The sequence below is a fragment of the Gymnogyps californianus genome, chromosome 11 (assembly GCF_018139145.2).
Source record: "Gymnogyps californianus isolate 813 chromosome 11, ASM1813914v2, whole genome shotgun sequence".
Taxonomy (NCBI): domain Eukaryota; kingdom Metazoa; phylum Chordata; class Aves; order Accipitriformes; family Cathartidae; genus Gymnogyps; species Gymnogyps californianus.
In genome coordinates, this window is record NC_059481.1 from 9,137,239 (window position 1) to 9,164,033 (window position 26,795).

The 26,795-nt window shown below is 41.3% G+C and overlaps 1 protein-coding gene across 1 annotated transcript; it reads left to right on the top strand.

The window, feature by feature from the left end:
• Positions 1 to 6,293: 6,293 nt before the first annotated feature.
• MNS1 (meiosis specific nuclear structural 1) lies at positions 6,294 to 26,675 on the top strand. The gene is made up of 11 exons (XM_050903501.1): positions 6,294 to 6,412; positions 6,793 to 6,916; positions 17,374 to 17,505; positions 17,795 to 17,922; positions 18,874 to 18,976; positions 19,837 to 20,066; positions 20,826 to 21,042; positions 21,121 to 21,228; positions 22,755 to 23,012; positions 23,942 to 24,067; positions 25,759 to 26,675. The coding sequence occupies exons 1-11, from the start codon at positions 6,294 to 6,296 to the stop codon at positions 25,855 to 25,857; spliced, it is 1,644 nt and encodes a 547-aa protein (XP_050759458.1). The 3' UTR covers positions 25,858 to 26,675.
• Positions 26,676 to 26,795: the final 120 nt, after the last annotated feature.

The following is a 26,795-nucleotide window of genomic DNA, read 5'->3' on the forward strand; positions in this document are numbered from 1 at the left end:
GATCTTTTTCCATTAACAGCCAGTGGAGAGAGATGCTGACATGATCTCACCCTGAGGTAGACGTTTGTAACTGGCAAGCATAGCTGCTTCTATCCATTGGCAGTAACAGGACTTCAGACTCAACTGGAGATGCTACAGTCCAAACTTTGCTAGGATGGATCCCATATAATATATCCACGCTGTCGCCAGATTTCTCTTACAGAGAAAGAAATTCTATGATGAGTATCTACAAAAGGTTGTCAGCTGAAAAGGAATTACTTAGAAAATCCCAGAGCCCTGAAACCCAAAGCAACATGCTGGAAACCGGCTCAGCTCTGAGCAGAGGGGCGGACCAGACAACCGCCAGAGTCCCGTCCACCTACAACTTGTGAGTGTTTCTGGGTTTAAAGCAGGTACCTTCTCTCAAGGGTGAGAATCAAGGGGAAAGCTTTCTCTTGTAATGTGTGCAGGATTTCTGTGTGTTATAGGTGATCCTTAGCAACCAAACAGATATATAACATTTATAACTCAATGACAGATCTGTGCTGCACAGTAAGCTGCCAGGTGAACTCAAAACTTGTCACTGATTTTTGCACTCTCTTAATCTTCCTGTTTATTCTGTGCTTCATTAAAGTCAATCTCTGCTGGACAGACTGTCACTCAGCCTAGGCCTGTCCTGCTGTCTGCACTCTCTGGGGATCACCCTTCATCCTGATAAATGGTCTATTAGGAGAGCACGTCAGAGAGAAACCCTCCATGAAGCTAAATAGATTAGAGTCTCTTCCCTCTGAACAGTCTCAGTGGAATGTGGTAGGCATGATCGTTAAAGCGGATTTAGAATGAGAAGACACTTTTTCCTCAGGACAGGAAATTGCTCTGAGTTTAGAAAGGTACGGATTAGTTCTAGTAAATGTATAAAGGCAAAACTCTCAGCATTAGCACTTGCCACCAGAACGGACACAGCGTGATGGTCTGGAAGTTGCTGAACTTTCTCATGGTGCCCACTTGGGAATTGAGTAGATACAGCCTTTCTCTGTGGAGGTTTTGTAATACCTTTCTGTAACTACAGCAATTGCTAGCATGCAAGAGCAGTACTAAAAAAGCATTTAATATTCTTGCAATGCAGTTTAGCAGCTGCAGCTATGTTAGTGGGACCAGCATAATGACTAGCAAACCTCCAGCAAAGGGAGGGAATTTCTTGTTCTTACAGACATCCCGTCTCCCTAGCTGCGGCATTGTAAGTCGTTGCTCTGCTGTCCTTGACCCTCTAAACACATCATGGTAACAGCAAGGCCAAAAAATCCCTTACAAATGGAAAACCTGCCCTTGAAACCATCTGTTTACAAGTGTGACTTAGTATGCGGTATTACACACCCAAATGCCTCTGGTTCATCATCTGGTGCTGCCTTTTCCCTGGCACAGGTTTCCTCAGGCATGACATGGGGAGGGGAGAGAGGAGCATGGGTTGCTCCTGTTCATTTCTTCGTTGAGTTCGGGAAGCGCTAGGGAGAGGAGGACAAGCTCAGTTGTTTCTGAGGTTAGTGGACATTTAGCAGAGGTTGGCTTTGTTCTCTTACAGACCCTTAGAAGCAGTGTCAAGCTCCCAAGGTTGCTGCTGCCTTTTTTTTTTTTTAATAATTTTTTTTTTCATTCAGTGTATTTACATCTTCCCTTTCTCTGCATTACTAAGTGAGGATGAAGGGAAAACTGATTCAGAGCTTTTCCCCACAACTATTTGTGTCCTGAGCAGCCACTTCCGTTAGCAGCAAAAGTCTCCATTTCTCTGGTCTTGAGCTTATTCACCACTCTGTGGATGTTTGAGGTGTTGCAGGGGTGCCTGTGGAAAAGGGAAAGCCTATGCAAAGAGTAGGCAGAGGAGATCTTGGTGCTTCTTTTTTGTTGCTTGCAGGAACTAACAGGCAAAAGCTCTGATTTTCACCCTTGTTGGAGCCAGTCCAACAGAAACATCTTGGCTCTGTTGGCACCAAAGAGGGTGGCAGGTCCTCATTGGTGGCGTTTGTACCAAAATGGGAAGGGAATGCTGCCAGAAGACTCTCTTGTGTGAAGAGTGGCTATTGCCCAGGGAGACGATAGAAGAAGATTATGCTGAGAGAAGCTAATTTTAAATTAATTCAAGGAACATAAATTCACATTTTCTGGTAGAATATCTTCCAGGAAAAGAAATCAAATAAAATAACAAAAAGTAATAAACTGCAAGGAGTCCTTAGCAAGAAGGACTAAGCAAATATTGTAGACTTTTTAATAATAGTAATAAGAAGCTACAAGTATCGTAACAATATGCATGGTAAACTCATGTAATCGCATGCAGTTATTGTTCCTAAACTGCATCTTGGTTTTTGCAGCAGTAATATATTCTCTGTCTGCCTGGGAAGATTTGATAGACAATGACTGCAGTGATGGTACAAAAGTTGAAAGAGGTAACATGGGGGAAAGGGAGTTCTGGAAGACTCTTTTCAGCTCTTTCTTTTGTTGTTATTTATTTAAATGCAAATCTTTCAGCCAAAAAAAAAAAAAAAAAAAAGAAATGTCCAAAATCTGATAAATATTCAGTAGCCTTGGTGTGGATTCATGAATGTGAGGCTGAAGTTACAGAAATGGTGAGTCATACAGAAACTTGTCCAGGGAAACAAGGCACTTCTGATATTTTGAAGTTAAAGGAAAAGCAGAATATAGCAAACTCTTAAATTAAGCCAAGGCCTATAGTGTATTTTAGTGTCTTCTAACAGTGTACCTCAAAAGTCATCTTTTAAAAATAAACTATGTAGGATATTAGGCAGACCTAAGCAGTACTCAATTCCGACAGCTATAATCAGTGCAGCCTTCTGCTTTCAGATCTGTGAATGACAAGTGCCTGTAAAGGCGTGTTATGTTATTGTTAGAAAAGCAGGTTGTTACGAAGTCTGGGACTAGGTCATCATGCACAACTGTAGTCACGAGCATGGTATCTAGAAATGTCATTCTGCTGTGAATGCGCTATTTCAAGTTCTGGTTTGTATCAGTGGAAGTAGCCCTCCCCGGACTGAGATCCTCTCCCCGGGCTGGACACGGTCTGATGCAAACAGGTGCAAAAGCTCATTTTCCCTTTCTGTCCCTTGGTAAATCAGTGTTTGTACAGTGTGGCTTTCACTCCCTGAGCAAAGCGCAGCAAAAATGTGGCTGTTCCACATGACTCTTGTGAGAACGGTACTAAACCTTCCTGCAGCACTGGGGGGTGTGGGGATAGCCCCCCCTTTCCGCTGTCAGTCCTGAAGAGGGTACGAGACTCAGCTCCTCCACCTGAACAACATTATGGCATGCTATAAATATGTTAATTCTTTAATTTATTAAGGTTAAAACTTACTTGACCTATTTAAAAAATGTCACTGTTTCCAGGGTACCAACAATAAAAATAATACCTGAAAGAGACCTACAGAAAAGCTTGGATGCATGTCACGACTGTCATGTTATTTCATGGCTTTATGTTTAAGCATCTTAATTACTGCAGCTACTTACACTTAGAAGATTACCAACTAGAACGGGTTTAAAACTTTGTTTAAATGACATCTACATAGCATAAAAAGAATTCACAGTAAACATCTTTGGGATGTAGGTAGAGATGACAAAAATGTGTGGTTTGGTATTTATTGTGTACTGGTATTGTTATTCTTGTATTTTTTTAATGTTTCTACCATACCTCATTATGAGTTCATTACAAGGGCTTTGCCTTTACAGTATGACATGAGTAAGCTTATGTTTAGCATTATTATTATTATATTATTTGCTTGTAAGCTCTGCCTATTTTATTGCTGAATTATAAATTTTTAGCAATATTATTTAGAAAATAAATGCCAACAAATGTCTAGGATTTTTTCTGGTTTTACTCAGATCAGTTTAAATTAAACTGTTCAAATCTGAGATAAAATACAGCTTAGTGGAGTCTATATATAACCTTAACAGTCATTTAGCACTGACGAGGACTGGCCAGAAAATGAATTTTTAGGGAGGGCTTCATACATTTTGGGATGAAAAAATCTCAATTTTTTTTTTTTCACTGCTTCTTGAGGAAAAAGAGACAAATTCTCCATCTGATACAGTTGAGGGCATGGAAGGGGGATCTTCTACATCTAAGACTACTGGGTATTTAGGATTATATATTATTTAAGATGTATCTCACTTTATAGTCTCAACTTCCACGTCCCTCTTTGAAAGTACATGTGGAATATTGTTTGTTTGTTTGTTTTCTTGCTTTCAGTTGGGGACAAGCAGGTACAAGGACTCAAGCTTGTATCCTCAAGCTCAAGGTGTCCAGAGAAGGACTTGTGCAGGGGGACTCCCTTCTACACCTTAGGTCTGGACTGGTTGGACACCATTCTCATCCCAGGCTGTGTGCAGGGTAACAGGATGCTTTCCCATGACTTGTTAATCCAGCTTGAGAGCCAAGCAAGGTGGGTATTTGCTGACAAGCTGCCTAGAAGGCAAAGAGAATCAGTTTTTCAAATATTGAAATTCATAAGAAGAAAGGGGTTGCTTCTTCCCGTCCCCCCTCCTCCCCCAACTAGATATAAAACAAAAATGTATAGTTCTTCAGGAAACTGGTGCGTTACATAAGTAGGTAAGAAATAATTGTTCCTTTCAAGTCAGTTTTTAAAAGAGGAAAATATTTAGAAAGTGAATCTTGCAGTCTAGACAACTGTAATTTTGTTTTATGCAGCTGCCAGTGAAGAGTCTGGTGTCAAAATGCAGTGGTACTTGCAAGCAGTAATCAATAAACATGAATTATTTAGGAGACACAGGATAAAAATGAGGAAGTATTAAAACAGAATCAATCCACTGTATAAGCACTAAGGAATGTGTATGAATTCCTAGCAAATTGATAGTGACATCCATTTGGAATCTCAGTTTACATGCATAAAAACAAAGTGTAAGTGACTATTTCATTATCTAAATGTAAATAAATTATATATAAATTTTAACTAAACTGCATGAACTAACTGTTAAGGATCAAGTATCTTAAGTTAGAACATCTACAGTATATGAAAGCAGACATGTCTGGCCAGATGGTGTGAGAATAAGAAGTGACTGCATTTCAAATAAATAACAAGCACCTAGAAATCATGTGCAGAGGGATTCAACTGACCACCACATCTTAAAACAACCTGAAAGGAGGAGATGAGACAGTTTAGGAGTGACTGCTTTCCCTGTGCAACTGGTAGAGAGAAGGTTTTAACACCATTCCAAGGTGGAGGAAAAAAAAAATCTATAGTAGAAATGGCAAGACACAAGAGACAGACTGATTCAGGCAATTTACTCTGCTAGACATCAAGTGTGTTTTTGAGGCTGTAAGTGATCATTCAAAAAATTATCTCAGATCAAACACCCATGGCCAAACAAAACCAAGCAGAGAGAATTCTCTGTGTTGGAGGGGCAATGAGAAAGTCTCATTTAACACAGACACTGTGTTATTCACACCTTTTTGCTTATTCTGTCTGCAGAAGTCAGGTCCCAACAGAGCTCTTGGATCCTGGAGAAGCCTAATGAGAGATGTCATTCCAAATCCACCGACAGAGAAGTCACCCCAGAGAGAGGCAGAGGAGTAATAGTCCTCACATGTAAATGGAGTGAGGCAAGGCCTGAAAAATGCTTCACAACAAGAGAAAAATTGAGGCCAGGAACTAGGACTGCCCAAAAGAGCACTTTGGAGAGCAAGTGCCTGTGGTAAGAAAATGCGAAACAGGTAACAGAGGCAAGAAAGAGGGTAGCGATAATCCCTCTGAAAAGACTAAAATGAGCTTCTTAACCTACAGGTGTATCTCTGTAGTACATGTCTGAATAGATACGGGGACAGGAAACGGTTATTTATAAGCTAAAGCAAAAAGTAATATTGAGGGGGGATAATTTTATGTTTTTTTTAAGCAAAAAGTGACATGCATAAAACAGGGAGTGAGATCATGACCCTGTTTAAGCCAGTGGCAAAATCCCTTTGACTTCAAGTCACAATTAAGGCTTTTTACTGACAGTTCCTGGTCACTCCTCACCATGTCACATTAGTACTACCTCAGTGTTAGAAGTCAATACGGGGTGTTCAGTTGTGTGCCAACTTAGATACACGCCTATGCAAGCGCTGTATGTTTTGTACACTGAAGCGTATGTGCCTGACTCCCATTTTATTATTAGAAAAACTGAGGCACAGAGAGCCAGAGATGGGACTAAGGCTCCTGACTTGCAGCGCAGCACTTTGTGGCTGGGAGCACGGTGCTTCCCTCTGCTCTGGGTGTCCCTGAGAGCCCAAATTACCCTAGGGACCTCCTGCGAAAATGGGCCATCACCTGTTCCTAGGAAGCTTGTATCAGTCAGAGCATGAGACCAGTACTGCTTTACGATTTGCAATGAGCAGAGAGGCTGATGAGAATGGCAGTCATGCATCTGGAGAAGTGTAAGTCCTGATAGCACAGTGATAGCCTTTAATAGGTAGTGATGCACGCATTCAGATGCAGTACAGGTATAAATGTACTAATCCATATGATGCTCCTCCTGTGTATGACAAGCATCGTTGCAAGCATGCAAAAAGGCAGTAAGATAAAATAGTCTTCTGAATGCTGTGCAGCAGATTAGACAAAGCCAGAATTCAGGCAAACCTAATCCTCAGTCTGTGTCCAATCCTACTAATTGCTCGAAGTCTCTTTGCCGTTGCCACATACAAAAGGTAATTACATATTTGAAAATGTTCCCCCGCTAGTTGCTTGGAGAGCTATTAAAGAACCCACATGCAAGGGATGAACAGAACGAGACTGTAGGTTTCTCATTGTTTAACAGAAATGCAGGACTGGCAAACTCCCCCATCACGTGCAGGTTTGGTGCTCTGAATCGCAGAAGACAGACTTCCGTAGCAGTGTTTAAAGTGGAATTGACAAATCTGAGGATTATCAGTCCACAAACTGTAAGAAAATTAATCTGAATATTGCAGCGGTTTGGAACTTCCATTGCTTTCAGGGTCTGCAAGATTAGGCCCCAGTTTAAAAGGAAAAGCCTTACCTGACAGGCTTTTGAGGAATGTTCCTCTCTGAAGAAATAATTCAAACCACCAGTTCATTCTAGAGCATTATTAGAGACCTTCATTGCCATGCTGCAGTTATTGGTTTCCTTGTGTATGGAGTGAATTAGTGCCATGTTTCAACTGGATTTCATGATTGTATTATCCAGTCAGCAGTAAAATCCATTCATGCCAACTCTTTGAAATACCAGCCTGTTGTGGATGCAATGTCATGTTTCATGGGAGCTGGTTACATTATGAGAGAAAGAAAATGTTTGCATAGTAGGCTATTTAGCTTTTCTTTGAAACTGAACTTTTGGACAAGCAGGAGGAGGTAAAAAGGGAAAAAAATGCTGAAAAACCTCTGGATGGGTGGAAGTTTCAGCAAATTATATTACTTAACCGTATTACTTGCCTCAAAGGCAAAAACATCCTGTGCCTTCATTCTGCTGTTATCCTGCTGGAGTCAATCAATTTAACAAAGTTGTTCAAGCAAAGAATTAAGCCTGCTTGTACAACTCTCACCACTGGGCACTGAGTATTGCAGAGGCAGGGAAAGCACATTTCTGCTTCCCCTGCCTGCCTGGTTCTAACCCTGACCCACCACCACCTTGCACTTGTCTATTCAGCAAAACACATACATACAAAGCATGTGCTTATTCTCTTCTTCTAGCTCCACTAAAGTTTAAATTCATAAACTTAGAAGTTCCTTCTCCTGTTATTTCCTTAGCTTCCTCTCCTGTGACACTTTTAAAATATGTCCTGCCCTATAATCAGGAGGAAAACAAGCACATTGATATTGCTTTCAAATGTATGTATTATCTAAAAGGCAAGCCCATGTAAAATGTTTTCCAAATGAACTTGGTTAAAACTTCAAAAGTATAGATGGATGGGGAGTGGGAATTTCCAGCATATCCGACAGTAGAAGAAAAGTAGAAACTGCTTATCTTAACATATCTTATAAAATTCTGTAGGTCACCATCTTCAGGTGATGTGCCCTTATTAAAGCACCAAAAATGTTTCTAGACTCATTGCAGTGAAAGCAAAGTTGTTCCGACGGCGGTGCTCATCTATTAGGACAGCAAAATGATCAGCGATTCTTACATGAGTAACAGAAAGGTTAAGTTAAAGATCTTCAAGAGGAGGACTTTTTTAGCCACAAGGGACAAAAGGAGGGGAAAAAAAGGACTGAAGAAAGTTGTATACAAAGAAGCCATTTAATGCAGATTTGCCATAAGGCAAGATAATAATGCTTGAACGTTATGAACTGCAGAAACTCCATGAACACATTATATTTTAAACACTTAATCTGTTTTACAAACTATGTACATTCTTCTGCTAAATAAGATGAATTGGGATTCAAGAAGCAGCACATCCTGACAAATCTCCTCCTAAAGGCATCCATTAATATAAATCAACAGTAGCAATTTTGTTTGATCATTTATTTGCAAGAATCATTAAGGTTTATTAGCATAATTATTCCCTGTGGGACTTCATGTCACATAAATGAAAAATGGCATTATCAATATTTAAAAGATAAGTGCGTAATGTTCAGAGTACTTAAACAGTACTCTGCAGGTGGTGTCCAGCTGCAGCAAATTAGATTAGGTTTGATTTCTAAATTGTAGAAATATAATTTCAGTGCAACTGTTTATTTCAAAACTATGTTTGTTTATCGTGCAAGGCATAAACACACAACCAAACTCTATAGTTACTTGTTACAGTACATGTGTATACGTTGTTTTCTGATTTCAAGTAAGCAACTTGTCTTAAGATATCAAATGGGAAATGAATGTTGCTTACTGGTGGAAGTCCTTTTATAATCATGTCTTTTTTACTTTTTACAGTTCTATATGATGACCTGAAATTTTCTCAGTGAAACGAGAGGACTTTCTCCCTCATCCTCCTATCTCCTTCCAAGGAAAATAGTAGTTCTGGTGTCATGAGATCTTCTCTATGGAGACGCGGAGAAGGGCCCTGCTTTTCTGCAGTAGCTCTGAGACCAAAGTCAAGCTGGTGCCTCTCTACCAACTCTGTGGTCACCTCAGTACTAAGAATGAGCTTGGCTTACATGAGCACTTTTTGAAGCAGACACAGGGACTGATGCATAGCAAAGCCATTTGGGTAAGATTGCGCCGGTCCTGCCCCTGAGCGGGCAGCTGCCTGCAGCGTGGCATGGGCCCCACGCTGACAGCCTGCAGGGCAGGCGCTTTCAGGTTTCTGAAGGATGCCGAGGAGGTCAGAGTTAGGAAGAGAGTATATGGGAATATAATGATGACAATTTGAGGGAGGTCAGATGAGTGAACTGCCTGCTTGTTGTCTGCTTAGGGGAAACACTGTGCATCTTTGGTTCCCCTTGCTGCTGCTAGAGCAAGTGCTGAGCGGCAGGCGTGAGAGAGCACACGCTGCTTTGGGAAAAAGTTGCCAAAGGTTCCTGCACGGATGAGTTACCAGCTGGGCACTGCTCAGAGTGAAAGCCTTTGACTGAGGGAAGGGACTAGTGAGAGTCTAGCTGCGAGGTGGCAGAGTAAACACAGCTTTTGGGGCTGGGTAAGCCCCGCTTTTGGGCAGCGGATCCATGACGTGCAGAGCAGCATGGTGCAAGGCAGGGAGCGTGGCACTGAGCTGCAGCCACTGAAGAAGGCCTCTCGAGCCCTCTCTGCAGCCGCTGGCAGTGCTGTGATTTCCCCCAGCTATGCAGTGCCCCACATCAGTGTGCCCTTTTGACACACCTGGCACGCAGGGTGCCAGCAAATGAATCATGCTGAGAGGTGAGAGACTGGGAATACCTTGCAAACAGAAATCTGTGGGCTTTGTCTGGTCCATAGCAATACAGAGGCAATTCACCATTTCGGTGGTGAGTTGTTTTTGGAGCACAAAATTGCTGTTTTATCAGCAGTGAAATGTATCATTAACCACTGTGTGCTCTTCTCCTCTCTAAAGGCTCTTGAATAAAACATCACAGATTTTACTAAACATGCCCCAGGACTCCTCCAGACACATCCTCATGCAGGGCAGGGAAGCAGAGCCTTTGCCAGCCCGGGGCTCGTCGTGGGGCTCTGCCGACGCTGACGGGCAGGATGAAGTGCCAGTGTAAGAGATGGACACAGGCAGCAGAATTACTTTCACATTGCTCTCAGCCCTTTCTGGGACTGATGTTTGTTTTCTGTTATTGCCCTTCAGTTGCCCTTTCCGTTGGTTGGCTTAAGGTTATGGTTACGGATTAGTTTGTTAAATACGCTGTTGTTTGCAAATGGCATCTTTCTTCTTAGTTTTCCGCTCTTTGCTAAGCTCCCCTTTGGAGCTCCTCAGCTTTTAATTATTCACAAATGTTAAACTGAACTCTTTGGAATTAATTGTGTCTGGTGGTATCTTGCAGGAATGAAAGGGGTTCTGCTTTCTTCTAAATACATTTCTTGGTGCTCTCTTTTGCACTCAAGTTAGAATATATACTAACACCTGGACTTGGTGCTTCCAAGGGAGTACGCAGTCCAGGAAGCATATGCCATCTTACCCTTTTACTTAGTGTACATTTTCCTATGGGCACTGCTATAGGAAGAAGAAGAGTAAAGCTTACTACTTAATAGTTTTTTCTCAATATCTCATTTGGCCTTGGAAATTACAAATCTTCCTTCCAGAGGTGTACATTCTGATGGCACTGCATACAAAATACTGAAAAGGAAACCGTGACCTGGTCAAGTGCTTAAATGACAGCCAAAATCAGCTGAGGTGATGATGATTGCTGGGTTGGAGGCAGTCACTGGTTTCCCTCCGAGACACTCCTTTTTCCCCGTTCAGTTGGGCACTTCGGCAGATGAGCTTGTTGTAGGCTGGCTACTCAAATGCCTCCTCTAAACCCCGCACAGGAAAGACAAGGATAGGATGGAGTAGGAAAAATGTAAGTCTCGTATTTAGTCTTTCTGCTTCCAAATTAAAAGCTACAAATGGAGCTTGTTATCTTGAGGGGCACTTTTTGACAAATAATTAAATTAGAGCTCACATGTAAAAATCTGATTAAATAGATAAAACTTTTTTGAAAAGCTTTTACAAACAGAACTGTGATACACATAAACATTTAGATTCTCAACTAAAAATCATCACTGTTCATTTTCTTAAGACAGAACTCAGTCCTTTTGCTTGAACTTACAATCTCTATTCTTTTTCACGGGGGACAGGAGTTTGGTTATGATAGGTAAGTGGATAAAGCTCTTGCTGCACAAACCAGAAGTGTCGTTATAGCAGTGGTTTTACACCATTCTTTACATAGAAGAACTATATTTGCTCTGCCTAGAACATTTGCTTAAAAAGAAATTATTACAGGTGAAGCAGAAAACCTGGCAATTGCAATTTGTATTCTCCCCAGTGTTTGCTAGTTGGATTAAAAAGAGCATGGTGGACATGGCTCTCTAATTGTTTTTTAATCACTGAATGCTAGCAAAGTTGTGCCAAATGCACAGGAGAAATGCCCTGTTCCATAACCCAAACAGATCTACTAACCAGGCAGCCAGTTGGCAAGAAAGCTCAGACTTTGCTGTGTGCTATAAAAGCTCATTTCCCAGCTCACTGAATGGATGTTGGGTGTTGTACAAAACCTGGCTGATGTTGATGGTGTAATTGCTGCCTTTTTTCAGGTTACTTCCAAGAAGCAATTGAACTGCAATATAGATTAAAGTAGGGAAATAATAAGAAACTATAGAACATAAAGGACACTTACAAACTACTAAACAATGTAAATAATGTTGATCGATGGGAGGGATGCAGAAAGCCACAAACTTGGTATTGGCTGGAGTAATAGGAATGGGAGAGAAACTGCAGAGAAACAGAAGCACCCAAAGAAAATATGAAAGAAACAGTCAGAGAGCCTAAGGCAGTCTCCCATCTTTACCCTGAACAAATCCTGAAAGGCTGAATGCTGTCTGCAGAGAGACTTGAAAATGAGTGATGAAATAATGTCCTAATTCCCTGGTTTTGTTTTACAGCATCAAATGAGTTTGGGCTGCATGTTTCAAGAAGCACTTACGTTTTCTGGCATTGCTAACGTGGAAACAAAGAAATGACAAGGATTGTGTAGAGGTAAGAGATTGTGGGATGAAAAATGATTTTGTCAACACGTAAGCCTGGAAGGGACTGTCTAATCCTTCTGCCTGCATGGAAGCAGAATCTAGTGTAGTTGCACTACACTACAGTTTTTATTTTTAAAGATCCTCTCTACAAACTACCTAAGGAGTCTGTTTTGGTGTTATTCTGCCTTTTTAACTAGAATAACAATTATTTCAAGTCCAACCAGCAAAAATACCCTCTGTAAGAAACATTGGAGTGTAATGTCACTGTGGAGTAACATTCATCTGTGGTCTTTGGAATTTATGTATTCAGTTGTTAAAAACAGTGTCTCCTCAGAAGAGTAGGTGGGTGCTTTATAAACTTGAATAAATCAGTAATAAATATTAAGAGGAAATGTTAAGAACTCTGAGTTTACCCAGAAATACATGCTATAAGATGCTGTGGATATAAATGCATTCTAATAGTTTTAGTCACGTCAGCCTTTAGACGCACAGCTCACAGCTTTTACTCTTGACCAGTAGGACTGTGCAGAGATGGAAGCCCAAAAACAAAGCAAAGAACATAGCGCCCTTAAAAGACTAATTTCTGTTCATCTTTTGCACAAACATCCTTTCTGGCCTGAGACACTCCATTTATTCTCTTTATTCTTTGAAAACTCAATAGTACAGCTAAATATTTACTAAAACCACGTTTTTCTCATCAGGAACAGCTGTATTTTTGTTGAACACATTTGAAGCACTGAGTATTTTTGTTTCTTGAAATATTTTTGTTTACAATCCATAATGTCATAAGTAAAAGATCACTTCTGCTTACTGCTGCTATGGGACATATTTTCGCTACTACTGCAGGATAATTAAAAAAAAAAAAAAATTAGTGCTAAGATTTTCTTGACAGTGATAGCCCCTTAGCTGCTAAATCTGCTATCCCATCCATCACTAATCTCAAGCAAAGCAAGCATTAGTTTCTCTGTGACTTATCTAGGTCTTTAGTAGATCAATAGCACAGCTCAGATGTTTCAGACTCTTCCCTGTTAATTCACATTTATCTTTTTCATCCAAAGAAGGTAAATTACCTCACAAAGAAGCTGTGGTATCCCCAATAGTGGTTTATAATGTTGCAAAGTCAGCATGACCCACATATCTTATCTCAGCTGGAACGCATTTGTCACTGTCTCATGTTATGATCATCTGGTAAAACGCCCTAGAAAAGAGGTAAACCTGCAAAATGGCTTCACCATTTTCCTTTAATGACCTTTTCTGCTCCACTTCATCATTTTTATCATTAGCAAAATTTTCATTCCTCAGCAGTCTTCATTTCTGCTGTCATGAATTGATCAGTAGGTGGTGATATTGAGACTGAGAACCAAATCATTTATTAGTATGCTATGTTAACCCTGAGAAAGTAATGCTGAGTTTAACTCTACATTTGTACAGTTGGCTGCTGGTTACCTGAAGCTTTTCAGGCCCTAGGAGTGTTTAATGCTGTTAGGAAAAAGGAATGAGAAGCAGGTCACTGACCAGTAAGCTGTAACCAGGCTGCTGCAAGAAGAAATGCTGTATGAAACAGGAGTTTGATAGCAATTATGCAGCTAGGACTCATTCCTTTCCAAACTATAGTAAAGCAGATATTTCATTATCTGTTATTGTAAAAAAACTTCATAAATTATATTATGGAAAGAAAGCTGAAATATAAATACGCTTGACTTCTAAGGAGTCTGACCCAGCTCTGGTTACAAAACCAGTACATTTTTATTCTGTTCCTTCAGGTGAGCTGAGCAACTCTGCCCGGACTGAACTCTGTTCTGCAAGTGTTAGATTCTTAGGTCTTTAACTGTGAGAAACTAGTTGGTGCCATCAAGGAGGTCTGCTTTTTGACATGAAGAAAAAGTAGGTCTGTTTTCAACACAGTGCTTGATGTCTTCCCAAATAAGAACGTACGAGGGAGGCCCCTAGATGGAGCAGCGACTTGCTGTGACCGCACAGCTGGGAGGAGTAGCAAAAGCAGATGCTTCCCCCTCAGGTGGAGGTGGATCCTCCAACTGAGACGACCTTGGTGAGCAGAACAGGATGTGCTAGGGGGGCACAGGACAGAAACGCTTGCCCAGGTGCAGGTGCGCTACCCATGTGCCTGCACCTCCAGCAAGTTTGCAGATAACCCAAACGGAGGTGCAGTCAATGCCCCAGGGGACCAAACAGCAGCCCCTGGTTGCCGTGGGGAGGGCACCAAGAAGACTAAGCTGGGCTCTCTGCTGAGAAGCACAGTGGGAGTCTGAGAGGCCAATGGTCGCAAACCGAAAAAGAGGAAATTCTGGCTGGATGTAAGGGGAAAAACAAAATTTAAGACGACCAAGCTTTAGGACAGGAGCCTGCAGTTCTTGGGGGAGCGCTGAAGAAGAGATGAGACCAGCAGTTGTATTTGAATCGGGGGAAATGATTGTTTTCCCTCTTTAAGTATTCAGTTTAACAAAAGGAGCGTGGCAAGGGTATACTGGGTGTTTCTGTGGAGTTTCTGGAGTATTCTCCCCTCCCTGTTCTCTACATGGGGTGACTGTACATGCTGAAAGGTTACTTACCTTCCTTTGGAAATCTGCACACACAGTATGTTTACTGAACTGTCCCTGTGGCTTAATTTATGTTGGGGAAAACAATCAGGGCATTAAAGATAAGAGTTTCTGAGCACAAACTGCCATAAAGTATGGAGGATAAAAGAATTCTCTGGTTGCATTTTTTTTTTCTTTGCATTTTAAACACACTGCAGCAAATCTGAAATGTATGGGAAATAAAAGAACAATGAGGCACCGAGGACTGGAAACCTCAAAATATTTTCCCTTTGGGATCTTACTGGATATTAGTGCTGTGTCCTGTCCCTTCTGTGAAAGATACACTGCTCACAAATACTGTTCGCATGCAAATACAAGCCACCTCTTAATTTTAAAAAGAACTTTGCGAACTGACTTGTTGGTCTCTCATTTATGTGTGTTTTTCAAGCATTTTTACTCCTACTTTTCTGTCTGAATGCCTTGCTGCCCTGGAGACTGAATCAAGGTATACTTATGTTCTCATTTTAGAGTGTTGCTGTTCCAAACTGAGGACATCATGTGAGCAAAGATGAAATTTTACATCTGAAGGTTATTTGCTGTTATTTCCAGAAGTGAGGTGAGGGGACTTGATTTTGTTACTTTGTTTGGTAAGAAAGAAAATTCCATTTATTTCCACGGAGGCATACAGCTGTTTACTGAGAAGGGACAGCAAAAGTATCTTTTGCGCATTTATCCCCCCACGCCCTGCCACCTCCAAACCTTGAGCACTGAAAGTCAGTGCTGTGTCAGTGTAGTTAAAAGCTTCCTTCTTTCTAAGTCAACCCCTTGGAATCATTGGGAGATAGGGTTTTTTTTTGACGTTTACTTGTTTTCTTGCCTACTGTTGAAGAAACTAAATTTTTTTTTAAAGAGAGCTGTAGTGGTTACACCACTTGGAAAGAAGTAGGGAAAGTTTTTATGATCTTTTTCTGTCTCATCTCTCTCTGCGTATATCATTTCAGTTAAAGACATGGTCTCCTATAGTTTACTTCCCCCCCCCCCAGCATTGTGGGAAAACATTTTTCTCATGAAAAGGGCAAAGAATAACCAGAGCTTCAGAAAGAATTCCACTAATTTGGGAGATTTTGTAAAAGATTGGGAACTGATTTAAAATAATGAGTATTCTCATCCCATAAATATAAAGATATAGGCATATCTAGCACAGAATCAATAGGAACATGCAGACTTCTTTTTACCTAATTGAGAGGTGTTCTTAAGCTTTATTTGTTTTAATTAATTTTATAAAGTAGGTGACATTAATGAATTTTAAATACTGCTTTAAAGAAGCTTAAATGTCTTCAGGTCCACATAACTATGTAGAAAGCAAAATAAAGGTGAGAAAAATGATGTAAGTGGGTGGCAGAGTTTGGGGAATTGGATGCCACAATGTTATTTCCTTCCTGGAGCAAAGCCAGTCCAGAGAACCTCTCTGGAGTGAACCGTTGTGCTCTGTGTAAGATCTGTCTCTGGAAAAATTAAGGGCTGGGTTTTCCTTTTGCCTATCAGGTTTAAATGAGGCGTTACTACATACCAAGCAACCTTACCAGAATCATGTAGAATTATGAATTTTGGTGATGCTCATGGTTAATGTTCTGGCTGTTGATTTCTCCCCTGTGATTGTATCCCCCATACTTGTTTGGGATCCATCCATAATAGTTATGGAGGAGAGAAATTCTTAATTAAATGCTGCCACCTAGGTTTTGTGGTTATAGGTGAGTAAAGTGCATTAACTTAAAGTAATAATTGAAGAAATGCTCTTGAATATATTTTTAAGATATTTTGGTAATCATGTTTCTCCTAACTCTCTATGCTCAACTTTCACTGATTCATGCTTCACCAGAGCAAGGGAGGATGAATGTATGTGCCAGGAGCCCAGCACGGGCTGCTCCTCGGGCTGTTCTCTTCTGGAAAATTGTGTTTAGCCACTTCTGTAACGTATTTGAATGCATGAAAATGTGCGGCATCTACTCTCCTCATTCATATTGGAGCTCAAAAGAGACTGAAAAAACCCACATTCTCGGTGCAGCTCGTGCCAGTGCATGAGGAGGTCTCAAACCCAAGGGAGGACCCAGGGCAGCGCGCTCTGCCTGCCCCGGCTTATTGGGGGTTCCTGTCCCGCGTCACCCCCGTGTACCGAAAGCCTCGGGTTTGAACCTGCTAACACCGCCGAACAGGGCGGCCTGCTTCAGGGCTATAAGGAAGGCCAGAGCTACGGCTGCGTGAAACTTAATTCTTCTCCCCCGTCTTCTCTCTCTCCCGTCCCTGCCGTTCACGGCGACCTCTGCCTCTCCCGGTCCTCTCCCCCTCGCCTCGCCCGTTGGGCTCCCGGGACGCCACCAGCGCCTCTCGGCAATAACCCACCTTAACGTGAGAGGCCGAAGGCGCGGGCGGGGCGGGGCGGGGCGGCGGGCGGGCCGCTGGGGCCGGTCACCCCCGCGGGCGCCGCACCCCCGGTTGCTCGGTGACGGCGCGCTGCTCTCGCCCCGCCCGCTCCGAGTCACGTGTTAGGGTCGGGTCGCCCTCTCGGCCAATCAGTATGGCGGGTTTCCCCGGAAGTTAAAACGGTTCCCCTCCCTTCCGGTCGGCAGCCCCGGTCGTTGCCATGACAGCGCGGCGCGGCGGCTCCGGGCGGGCGGCCGAGATGGTGAGCGGGCGGGGGGGGGGGGAAGCGGGGGCCGCGGGCCGCGGCTGTCCTGCGGCACCGCCTCTCTCTTGTCGCCCGCAGGCGTCCGTGCAGCGGGGCGCGGGGCTGGCGGCGGCCGCGGCGGAGGCGGAGGAGCGTGGCGGGCGGAGGCGGGCCGCCAGGCTGCGGGCCGCGCTGGAGCGCGAGCGGCGACTGGAGGAGGCCGTGCTGCGGGTAAGAGCCGCGGGGCGGCGGGAGCGGGGCTGGCCCGGAGCCCCGAGGGCGTCTGCGTGTACGTGCCAACACAGGCCCGCGTGTCCGTCCGACTGTGATCGGGCTGGGTGAAGGCCGAGGGGCGGCTGTGGCGCCGTTCTGCCGGAGAGCTCTGCCCGGCTTTACCTTTCAACAGCTTTCTCCTTTAAAAGTTACGTACTGACTACACAGTCTTGCAATTTACCCGCTTCCAACTGCGTGTGCAGCCGTGCGGAGGAGAGTTGTTATGGACATTGTGTGTTCTCATTAGGCAGAAGAGAACAAAAAACGGCGAGAGCTGCAGCTGGAGCAAGAAGAAAGGCTGGCGGCTGAGCTGGCGAGGTTGAACCACGAAAAACTTAAAGATGAAAAGATGAGGCAACAAGTAAGAGAGAACAGGTAATGCTTCAAAAATCTCGCTACGTTATTTAACTAGGTGTTACTGTAAATCAGTCCCAACTCTGAAAAGTGTTATTCATAGAAGTATTCAGTCAGTCGTGTACCTCCCGCTCGTTTTTTATTTTTCTTCATCACGTTTTGGACTGAACCTTAGATGCAGTAAGATGGTGGCAGGAGATGTTTTCAAGCAACGGAGAGGAAGTTTTAGTATGCTAAAATCAGATACATAATGTATTTTTTAGAACAGGCTTTAACTTTTTAAATTTGTGTAGCAGAGAAGATCGTAACTGGAAAAAACATGGGAAAAGGTAGATTTTGAGACGTGCTTAGGAGAAGGCTGTGATCGGAGGGGTTGCTCCAGATGTCAGTGAACAGTCTCAGAAAGGAGTGTTGGCGGTGAATGCGAGACAGACGAGGGGAAGGGCGGTGTGATGTCCGAACAGCATGAGGTGATGGAAGTTAAGTGGAGACAAGACAGATTTTGTGAAAGTTGTAGCAGAAGCAGAAATGAATCTGACTTGGAAGGAAAAGTTATTTTAAGATCAAGGTATGATAAAAAGTTAATTTTAAGCAAATTTTGTCAATAAGAGAAAAACTCTGTGATCCACAAAATTTTCGTTTTTAATATATGCTTATATATATGTGTGTACACTTACATGTATCTATAAGCATGCATTTATGTATGTATACAGGTATTTATATAGGTAGATGTAAAGCATGCAAAACTATTGATAGCATATGTACAAATATAGATAACTCTTGTTTTAAAACAGGTTCTGTTTTCTTTTTCTGCTCTTTTACTAGAGCAATATTTTTCATCTAAAATTGGGTTTTTCCCTGAAAAATAAATTTTTTTTCAATTGTGTTTAAATAGTGATGGAAATTTCAATTTTTTCCCCATCGGTACTTACTTCCTTGTAATAGGATAAATTTTTTTTTTTCCCCTCCCAGTCTTGAACTTCGAGAGTTAGAAAGAAAGCTAAAATCCGCTTATATGAATAAAGAGCGAGCTGCACAGATTGCTGAAAAAGAAGCTATACAGTATGAGAAAATGGTAATTAGCTTTGCAGTGTATCCCAGCACCTGAGTGCTGTAACTCTTTGTATGGATTGTGTTGAAAATTTTTCCTTTGAAGCTGACCTTTTTATCTAAAATATTGTTGGGTTTTGGCATTCAGTGTTTATTGAAAATATGTTTTGTGTTATGAAGGACTAATTAGCTGGTAATAACCAGCTATAAGAAAAAGGTTTACTTTGCTTTGCAATCGAAGTAGTAGCGAATTAAGCTGTACGAATGGATATAGTTTTTATTTTACTGGTTTTGTAATATTTATCCAATTTAAAACTGTGATACACTTTGTACAGTAAGTGCTTATTGTGGTGAATCCTTACCTCAGGAGCAGATTTTTGAAAATGTTGTTACTATTATTAAACATATATCTGCATAACTTCAGAAAGAATTGTCAACTTTTATTTGCGTATAGAATAATACTGGTGATCAGGCAGATGATTCTGATTACGTTAATGTTTTATACAAAATTCAGTTTACGCAAATTGCTGTAAAGACAACATGTTTATTGAGGATGTTCTACATAATTAAACCACGTTCCAGTCATTATGCCGATGTGAGCTAGTTTCACTTATGCTGAATGCTCTACTTCGTCTTCGTTCGATATATAGCTTCCTCTAAGTATTACTAGTTTTCCTCAAAGTTGTTATTGAGCGTTCTCTTCAAGGGTTCTACTTACTGAATTAAGCTATTAAGCATGTTAAGATACTATATTTATAGATTGAGGTGGAAAACATTCCTTTTTTGTAATGCAGTATAATTCCTTTTTATGCTGTGCATTTTTTCATTACAAGTTGTTTTAGTGAGAGTGAAAAAGAATCTTGCATTGCTTTTTTTCCCCTATAGAAACATGAGGGTGAAATAGCTCAAAAGATGAAGGAAGAGTACGAAAGGGTAATAAAAGAAGAAAGTTCTGCAGAACTGAGGCGAAACAAGGAGAAAATAACGTATCAGCAAGAACTGGAGAAACAGCTTGAAGAACAAGAGAGGAGGAAGCAGGAGGCTTATGAAGAGTTTCTAAGAGAGAAACTCATGATTGATGAAATTGTAAGAAAGATCTATGAGGAAGACCAAATGTTAGTTGCTTTGAATTTTTATTATTTATTAATTTAAAACAAAACAACTCATATAATCCTGTATAGAAAGCTAATTTGTACACATTTATTTCATAGACTAAGGCCCATTTTAGTTTTCCTTGGTCACATTTTACTAACAAGAGACTGACTTGCGTGGATTTTGCTGTTTAAATACCAGAATGTTCTTGTCATTCCAGTCAATCTCATGTCCTTGTTCCCCAAATATGAAATCCAGCTTATTTCAAGGAGCGCTTCCATTGGGCCCTTCATGCTGGAAACGACTGCATATCACAGATTTCTGCCTCGCCTCATGTCCCTGCCTCTTCATGAGACATGTTGTACGCCTGTCTTATGGGTAGGGATAGAAAGGGAGGCTTCTGAGGGCAGGGTTGTAGTTGGGGCGGGGAGGAGAGTTTAGTATAAATAAATAAAAAGTTTAGGAGATTCTGGTGCCATTAGACTATTGGGATTCCTTCTCCTCTTTTTGTTTTGATGGAGCATGTATAAAATGGAGTAGTAGTGAGTACCTATGGGTACAGCCTGTCCTCCTGAAGAAGGGTATTAGACATGAGATTCCCTTTTTGGGGCAATTCATTAATAAGTATTTTCAATTTAGGTATCTCGTTTCCAGCTGAACGGATAAGGAGAGTCATTTAAATCTTAGTCTCTGGAATATATTGTTAACAACGAGCATATGGTCTGTTTAATGTTACTCTGCAGTATGTTAAATAACTAAACATTTTTTTCCATCTCCTACAGGGAAAAACAACTGAAGTTAGATAAAATGAGAGCAACTCAGACATATATTGAAGAATTTAAAAAAGAACAAGCTATCTGGAGGAGAAGGAAACGGGAAGAGATGGAAGAAGAAAATAGGAAAATTATGGAGTTTGCCAACATTCAGCAACAAAGAGAAGAAGATCGGATGGCTAAAGTTCGAGACACTGAGGAGAAAAAACAAAGACTTCAGAGCATGGTATCAAAACTTGAAATTGTAGAAAAAATTATTGTACATTCTTGTCTTTCATTTAGAAATCTTTCCTTCTTGTAATAGATTGCCCAGAATCTGGAAAGAGAACAACAGAAGCGTGAAGAACTGGAACAAATCCGCCAAGAGCTGTATCTGGAAGAACAAGCGGAGACAGAAAGGAAGAAGGAGATGGTAAGCACTGGCAGGTAGATGGAGTAGTACCTGTGTATTGGGGGCGGGGGCAATGTTTCACTTTCCCTGCACTTTTCCTGCAGATACAGATATGGATATTTTGGTACCTGTCAGATCCATACAACATATAAAAAAACTGGTACGTTATGTGTACCTGTGCATAAACTGTTAAGGGAAAATGCAAGTGGAGAGGAGTATTGCAACTTTGCCATAGTTCCTGCAGAACATTCAGGTTAGCGGAGCTGGGCTGGATGAAACTTTTATAAAATAAAAATAGTAGTGTATATGCAGGAAAACATATAATTTATGGAGCACTTGTAGCTATAGGTAGAGTAACCTAATTTAAACCGACCAGAATTGAAAATTTAAAGAGAAAATGAAACCATTTTGAATCGCTGATCCAGAAAATAAGTAATAAAGTGAATACAGGGGGCCGTAGTTTACATAGTCTTCCTCTGCCCCTTCACTACTTCTGACGTCTTTGTGATGGAGCAGCGCTCCTTCAGTCTTTGGACATTGTCACTGGAGTCATGATGCTTAAAGAACATTTTGTGAGAGTATATCCCACATGCAATTCCTTCTGCATCTGAGGGTGCTCTTCAGAGGGCGTGTAACTCCCATTTCCACAACTTTTCCTCTCACAATGGTGGCAGGGTTGTTCATGGACTAGTCTGGGTTGGGTTTGGGGTTTTTTTCACACTTTGGACTTGCTAAGTCTGCGGTGTTATTTGTGACTTTGGGATGTTTTTGAAGGACTCCTTGAGCCCATTTTGGTCTGTGAGCTGTCTCAAAGCAAAAAGCTTAATTCTGACATGGTTTTAGGTGTACTAAATGAATTTGAATTGTTTTCAATTCTGTTCTGGCACAAAGTGTCTATTTCCAACACTACTTCCTAAATGTTCTTAGTCAGACAAGCAGTTTGCATATTACCTTAGTTTTTGGAGGGAAGACTCTGTCCTTTGAGTTTCCTTTGCTGTTCCTAACGGATTTATGTTTTAATTTCAACCAGGCAGACAACTGAAGGTTTTGAATACCCTTATGGTCCCCTTTATGCATTTATCTCGTGAAGGAGAATGCCAGTAACTTTCAAGTTCAGGTTTAAGCTAAGCAGGTTAATTCACTGCTTGCTTTTTGCATGTCCATTTTTTTTTTCCTGTGGGCCCGCCCACACTCTGTCTTGTCTTGCTATGGGTGACAAACAAAACGTAACACAGGCGGAGATACCTAATGCTGTTATTTTTAGAGAGTTGTTCAGGATGCCTGTCTTGTTGATTCACTTCATGGTAGTGGAAAAAAATAATCTCCTTTTGTTTTGGACTTAATTTTGAGAATCTTGAGACATTTGCCAAACTGGTTAGTACTGGAGAGCACTGTCAGATATGGAGTGTTTGCTCCAGTTACTTATGCTAGAAGGTAACAGCTATAGTGAATTTATTCCAAGATAAATTGAGTAGATTGGCTGATGATGATCAAAATTTTCCAAAGTATGTTCAGTAATACAGCGTTTTATTCAATTTCCTTTATAGGCAGAAATTGAAAAGAGAATAAGGCAACGCCTAGACTTAAGGCAAACATATGAAGAGCAAGTTGCTCTAAAGAAGGTAATGCGACAAGCTATGCAAGAAGAAGAAGAAGCCTTCAGACAACAGATGTTGGCCAAGTTTGCAGAGGATGATCGCATTGAACAGATGAATGCTCAGAAACGAAGAATGAAACAGCTTGAACACAGAAGGGCTGTGGAAAAACTCATTGAGGACCGTCGCAAACAGTTCATTGCAGATAAAGTAAGAGTTTTCACATTCGCCTTTAGTTTTGAGCCAGAGTGCTTCAATACGAGACTACTTCTGCTGTCCTCAGTGACCAGGCTGTTGTTTACTTGGGAAAGGTGACAGGGGAATTGCAGAGAAGCGTGCAGGGGGGAAGCAGGCCTTTGTTTTGGTTTGCTGACAAGAAAAGTCTTTTTAGAGCTAACTTTTTTTGTAGCTCAAGAGGTTAGAGTCAGGAACATCCCTAGACCCCTGCATACCTGACATGCTCTGCAAGTCTCTCTTCAGGAGCCGTGGGATCAGCGACACAACTGTCGTCCAGTTCAGCGTCCCTGATCGGCGGCACTGATAATGATGTGTGAGAAGGGGAAGTCCCAGCCTTGATTTTAGATTAAGTCTCTCGAATTATCATCTGAGGAAGAAAGGGTGTAAACTGAAAACAAGACGTGGAATCCTGTACTGCAGCTTTTGGACCTGTTTATAGGGTTTAGATCACGTGTAACGTGAATTGCAATTTCTCATCATCAGCATGAGAATACCTGCCTATTTCTCCTTTTCCTGGATTAGAACAGTAGGGCAGGAACAGACTAACTTGTCTGAGAGCCAAGAAGGAACCAGAACTTAACTATCTTTAAAAGGGCTTCTGGTATGAGACCAGACACTTACATAGCAGACTAGCCCCATGTCTTGCCATTCAGTCTTCTCCTTTGTCTGAGACTTTTTTCTAGTTACCAAACATGTATTGTTTAAACAGTGCTTTGTGGTTTTTTACATACACCTTTCCATCCTTTTCAAATGAATTTCCTGTGACCAGGAATGAATAAGTGGAAGTTCGCAATTTACTCCACTAGAAAAATTTTCTCTTTATGCTGTGGTGCACATTGGTGGAAACAAACGTTCACAGAGCTGCAGCTGAACAGTTAGGAAAACTTGCTTGTTTATTGTAGGAGCGCGAACTTGAAGACAGACAGTTAGAGGAGAGAAGACAAGAAAACATCCGTGCAATTGTTGAAGAGGAGAGACAGAAACTCTTGAAAGAGCACGCGTCTAAATTGTTGGGTTATCTTCCTCGAGTAAGTGAATTGTATTTTAAACATTTTAAATGTTTGTCCCGTAAATCAGTTTTCTCTTGGATAGTTTAAGGTGAAGTTGCAGAACCGTGTAAGTTCCTGGAGTCAGCGCGTGTCCTTAGTGTGTCAGGTCTCCTGTGCTCACCTTTTCCTTTTGTCTTTTTTTCTTTTTGAGTTGGGAAGCAATTTACAAAAATATTCTTTCTGTATGAGGGGCTCTGGGCGCTACTGCAATATTGACGCCTTGTACAGAACTTGCTGAAAGCTTCCACAGCGCTTTGCACATCCCGTTGTTGGACTATGGAATGTAAGTTCTAAAGCAGGGCTTTTCTAGCTAGACAGGGGCCCACCGTATCTTAAACCCCGTTTCCACCAAATTTCTCCGTTGGGGTTTTGGGAGCAATTTCTCACAGTGTCGGCCGTCTTCTAAGTCTTCTGTTGCCATGGAAACAAGGCCTCGTCTCTGTTGCAGTGCAATAAACTGCAGTGCTTACAGAAGCATTTCAAAGCTCACTCTGTTCATCCTTGTGTTTTTAAAAGTTCCAAAGATGGAAGCAATTATTGTAATAGGAATAAACTACAATTTATGTTGTATTCTACTTCATAATCAGAAAGATCACCTGATGGTACACAAATGACCAGAGAGCTGCTTTAGGGATGTAAAAATGCATTTACAGTAGGGAGGGAATTATCCAGCTATTTAAAGAAGTTCTTTTCTGCAATACTGGAAAACATGGTAAATATAGCGGAGTATAATTTTTATTCAAATATTAATATGCTAGTTTGGTGCATGAACTTGTAAAATTTGGAGTGAGCGAGTTATTTTTTAATGTAGATTTAATTAAAGGATAACTCAAATTGGCAGTATTTTGATATAATTTTCTGGTTTGTATTTACTGTTGGAGGAAGTCTTGGCTATTTCAGAATGTCCAAGGCTCGTACCTGTTCCATGGTATTGGTGTTGTACTTTATTCTTTTCTCTGCTTCAGCACTGTGTCTGAATCGTGTGGTCATACATCATGTTACTTCACTCAAAATGGTTAAATAGAAAAGTGCTACCTAATTCTAAAGTCTCCAGTATAAATGCAACCTGTAACTTTCCCCCCCCCCCCCCCCTAAATGCTGCAAGGTATGTTCTGTGGGTCATACACATTTTTAGCCCTAATATTAATTTAGAATTAGTTAGAGATTTAGATTTCTAGGTTCCCCTGCTTCCCTTCCCCAAAACATGGTTTCTGATTAAGTTGTTCAGTATCAGTTGATTTCCGAAATAATTTCTTTGTATGGGCTAATATCAACACAACTAAAGGTGGAGAGCGAGCCCCACCCTCAGCCAGCGCCTCTTTTCAATGCAGTTGCTTGATTTTACTGAACCTGCACTGGTGCTGTGCTGACTATAATCACTTTTATTCGAAAGAGAATGCAGGTAAATGTTGTCTTTTGTATAGTGCTCATGTTGGAAGGGGTCCTCATCATCATCTGCGTGGCGAACAAAAGAGGCGGCTCTAGGTTAGCACCAAGTACACCAGGTTGAAACTCACCTATTGAAGTTTTGTGGGTGTTTGTTTTAAAGGTAACGCTGGTACCATGGATACGAGCTATTACATTCCCTTCTGTAGGAAATTTCAGAGATCCATAATAATCTCTCTCCTTTGTTTTACCTTCTGACGTGTGTTTCTTTCCCCTTATTGCAGGGAATACTCAAATACGAAGATGACATCAACATGCTTGGAGAGGAATTTAGATTGGCTTATCAGAAGAGAAGAGGTAATGCATTTTCAGGAGAGAGCTGAAATTTCCCCCATCTCATCTCCGGGTTTGCCACTAGGTGTCATCTGATTTCTAATGAAAACTTCCATTTGCTGTTAACAGTGAGGAACTCCTTTTTAATATCATAAAAAGTCTCCATTTTAAGACTGGAGTTCTCCACTGATGAGCAGTTAGTTTTATTTAAGTGTATGTTGTACTTGCATTTTTCATCAATGAACAGTTAGGGAGGTCTCAGTTACTCTCAGTTAGTGATGTAGCAATGTTAAAAATGTTTTCTCCAGCAACTCTGCAGAAACCTACGCTAGTGTAAATCCACACGTGTATTTCAGTATAAGATTCTCTTAATGCACTATTTCTGGTTGTAATTCAAAGATTTATCTGCACTGGCATTACACTATTAAAATACTAATCTAAGTGTAGTTTGTCTCATCTCAAAGGGGTAGGCAGGTCTGAGTTACTTGTTTCACTGTTAGTTCATGTTACTTTGCTGGTAGGATCTAAGCAGAGACATTTTTCCATTTGGAGGTCAGAATCACCGTTTATACCTTTCTTTCAGTGCATAAACTTACTATCTACGTGCCGTGTTCCTATTCAGTTACTCCGAGGGAGGAATCCATTGAAATAGCTAAGGTTTGACAGAGGGTCATGCAAGCAGCACAGGCTTTTATTGCTCCTGTTCATGAATGTACACATGATATGCTCAGCTCATCTACACTCAAATTTTTATCTAGTTCTTGATTATAATGATGATATAATGAAATCTTTAGGGATGTAATGCTTGTAGAACACCTGTGAATGTGGAGCCATCGCTCCTGACTGTAGCCCCAAGCAGCAGCTGATGGCCAGGGCAAGATTTAATATTTTTACCTTGACTCAAGTAGCAATTTTACACAATACAACGGTATCAGATTATGGAGTCTATCTGGACAGCGAGGGGCAAGTCTCGTGTATGTTTTTGCCA

Coding starts and splice junctions, on each gene's coding strand:
- MNS1 (XM_050903501.1), top strand. CDS start 6,294: ATGGGCCATCACCTGTTCCTAGGAAGCTTGTATCAGTCAGAGCATGAG. Junction 6,413..6,792: donor AGTCATGCATCTGGAGAAGT/GTAAGTCCTGAT, acceptor ATTGTTTAACAG/AAATGCAGGACTGGCAAACT. Junction 20,067..20,825: donor ATCTATGAGGAAGACCAAAT/GTTAGTTGCTTT, acceptor CATCTCCTACAG/GGAAAAACAACTGAAGTTAG.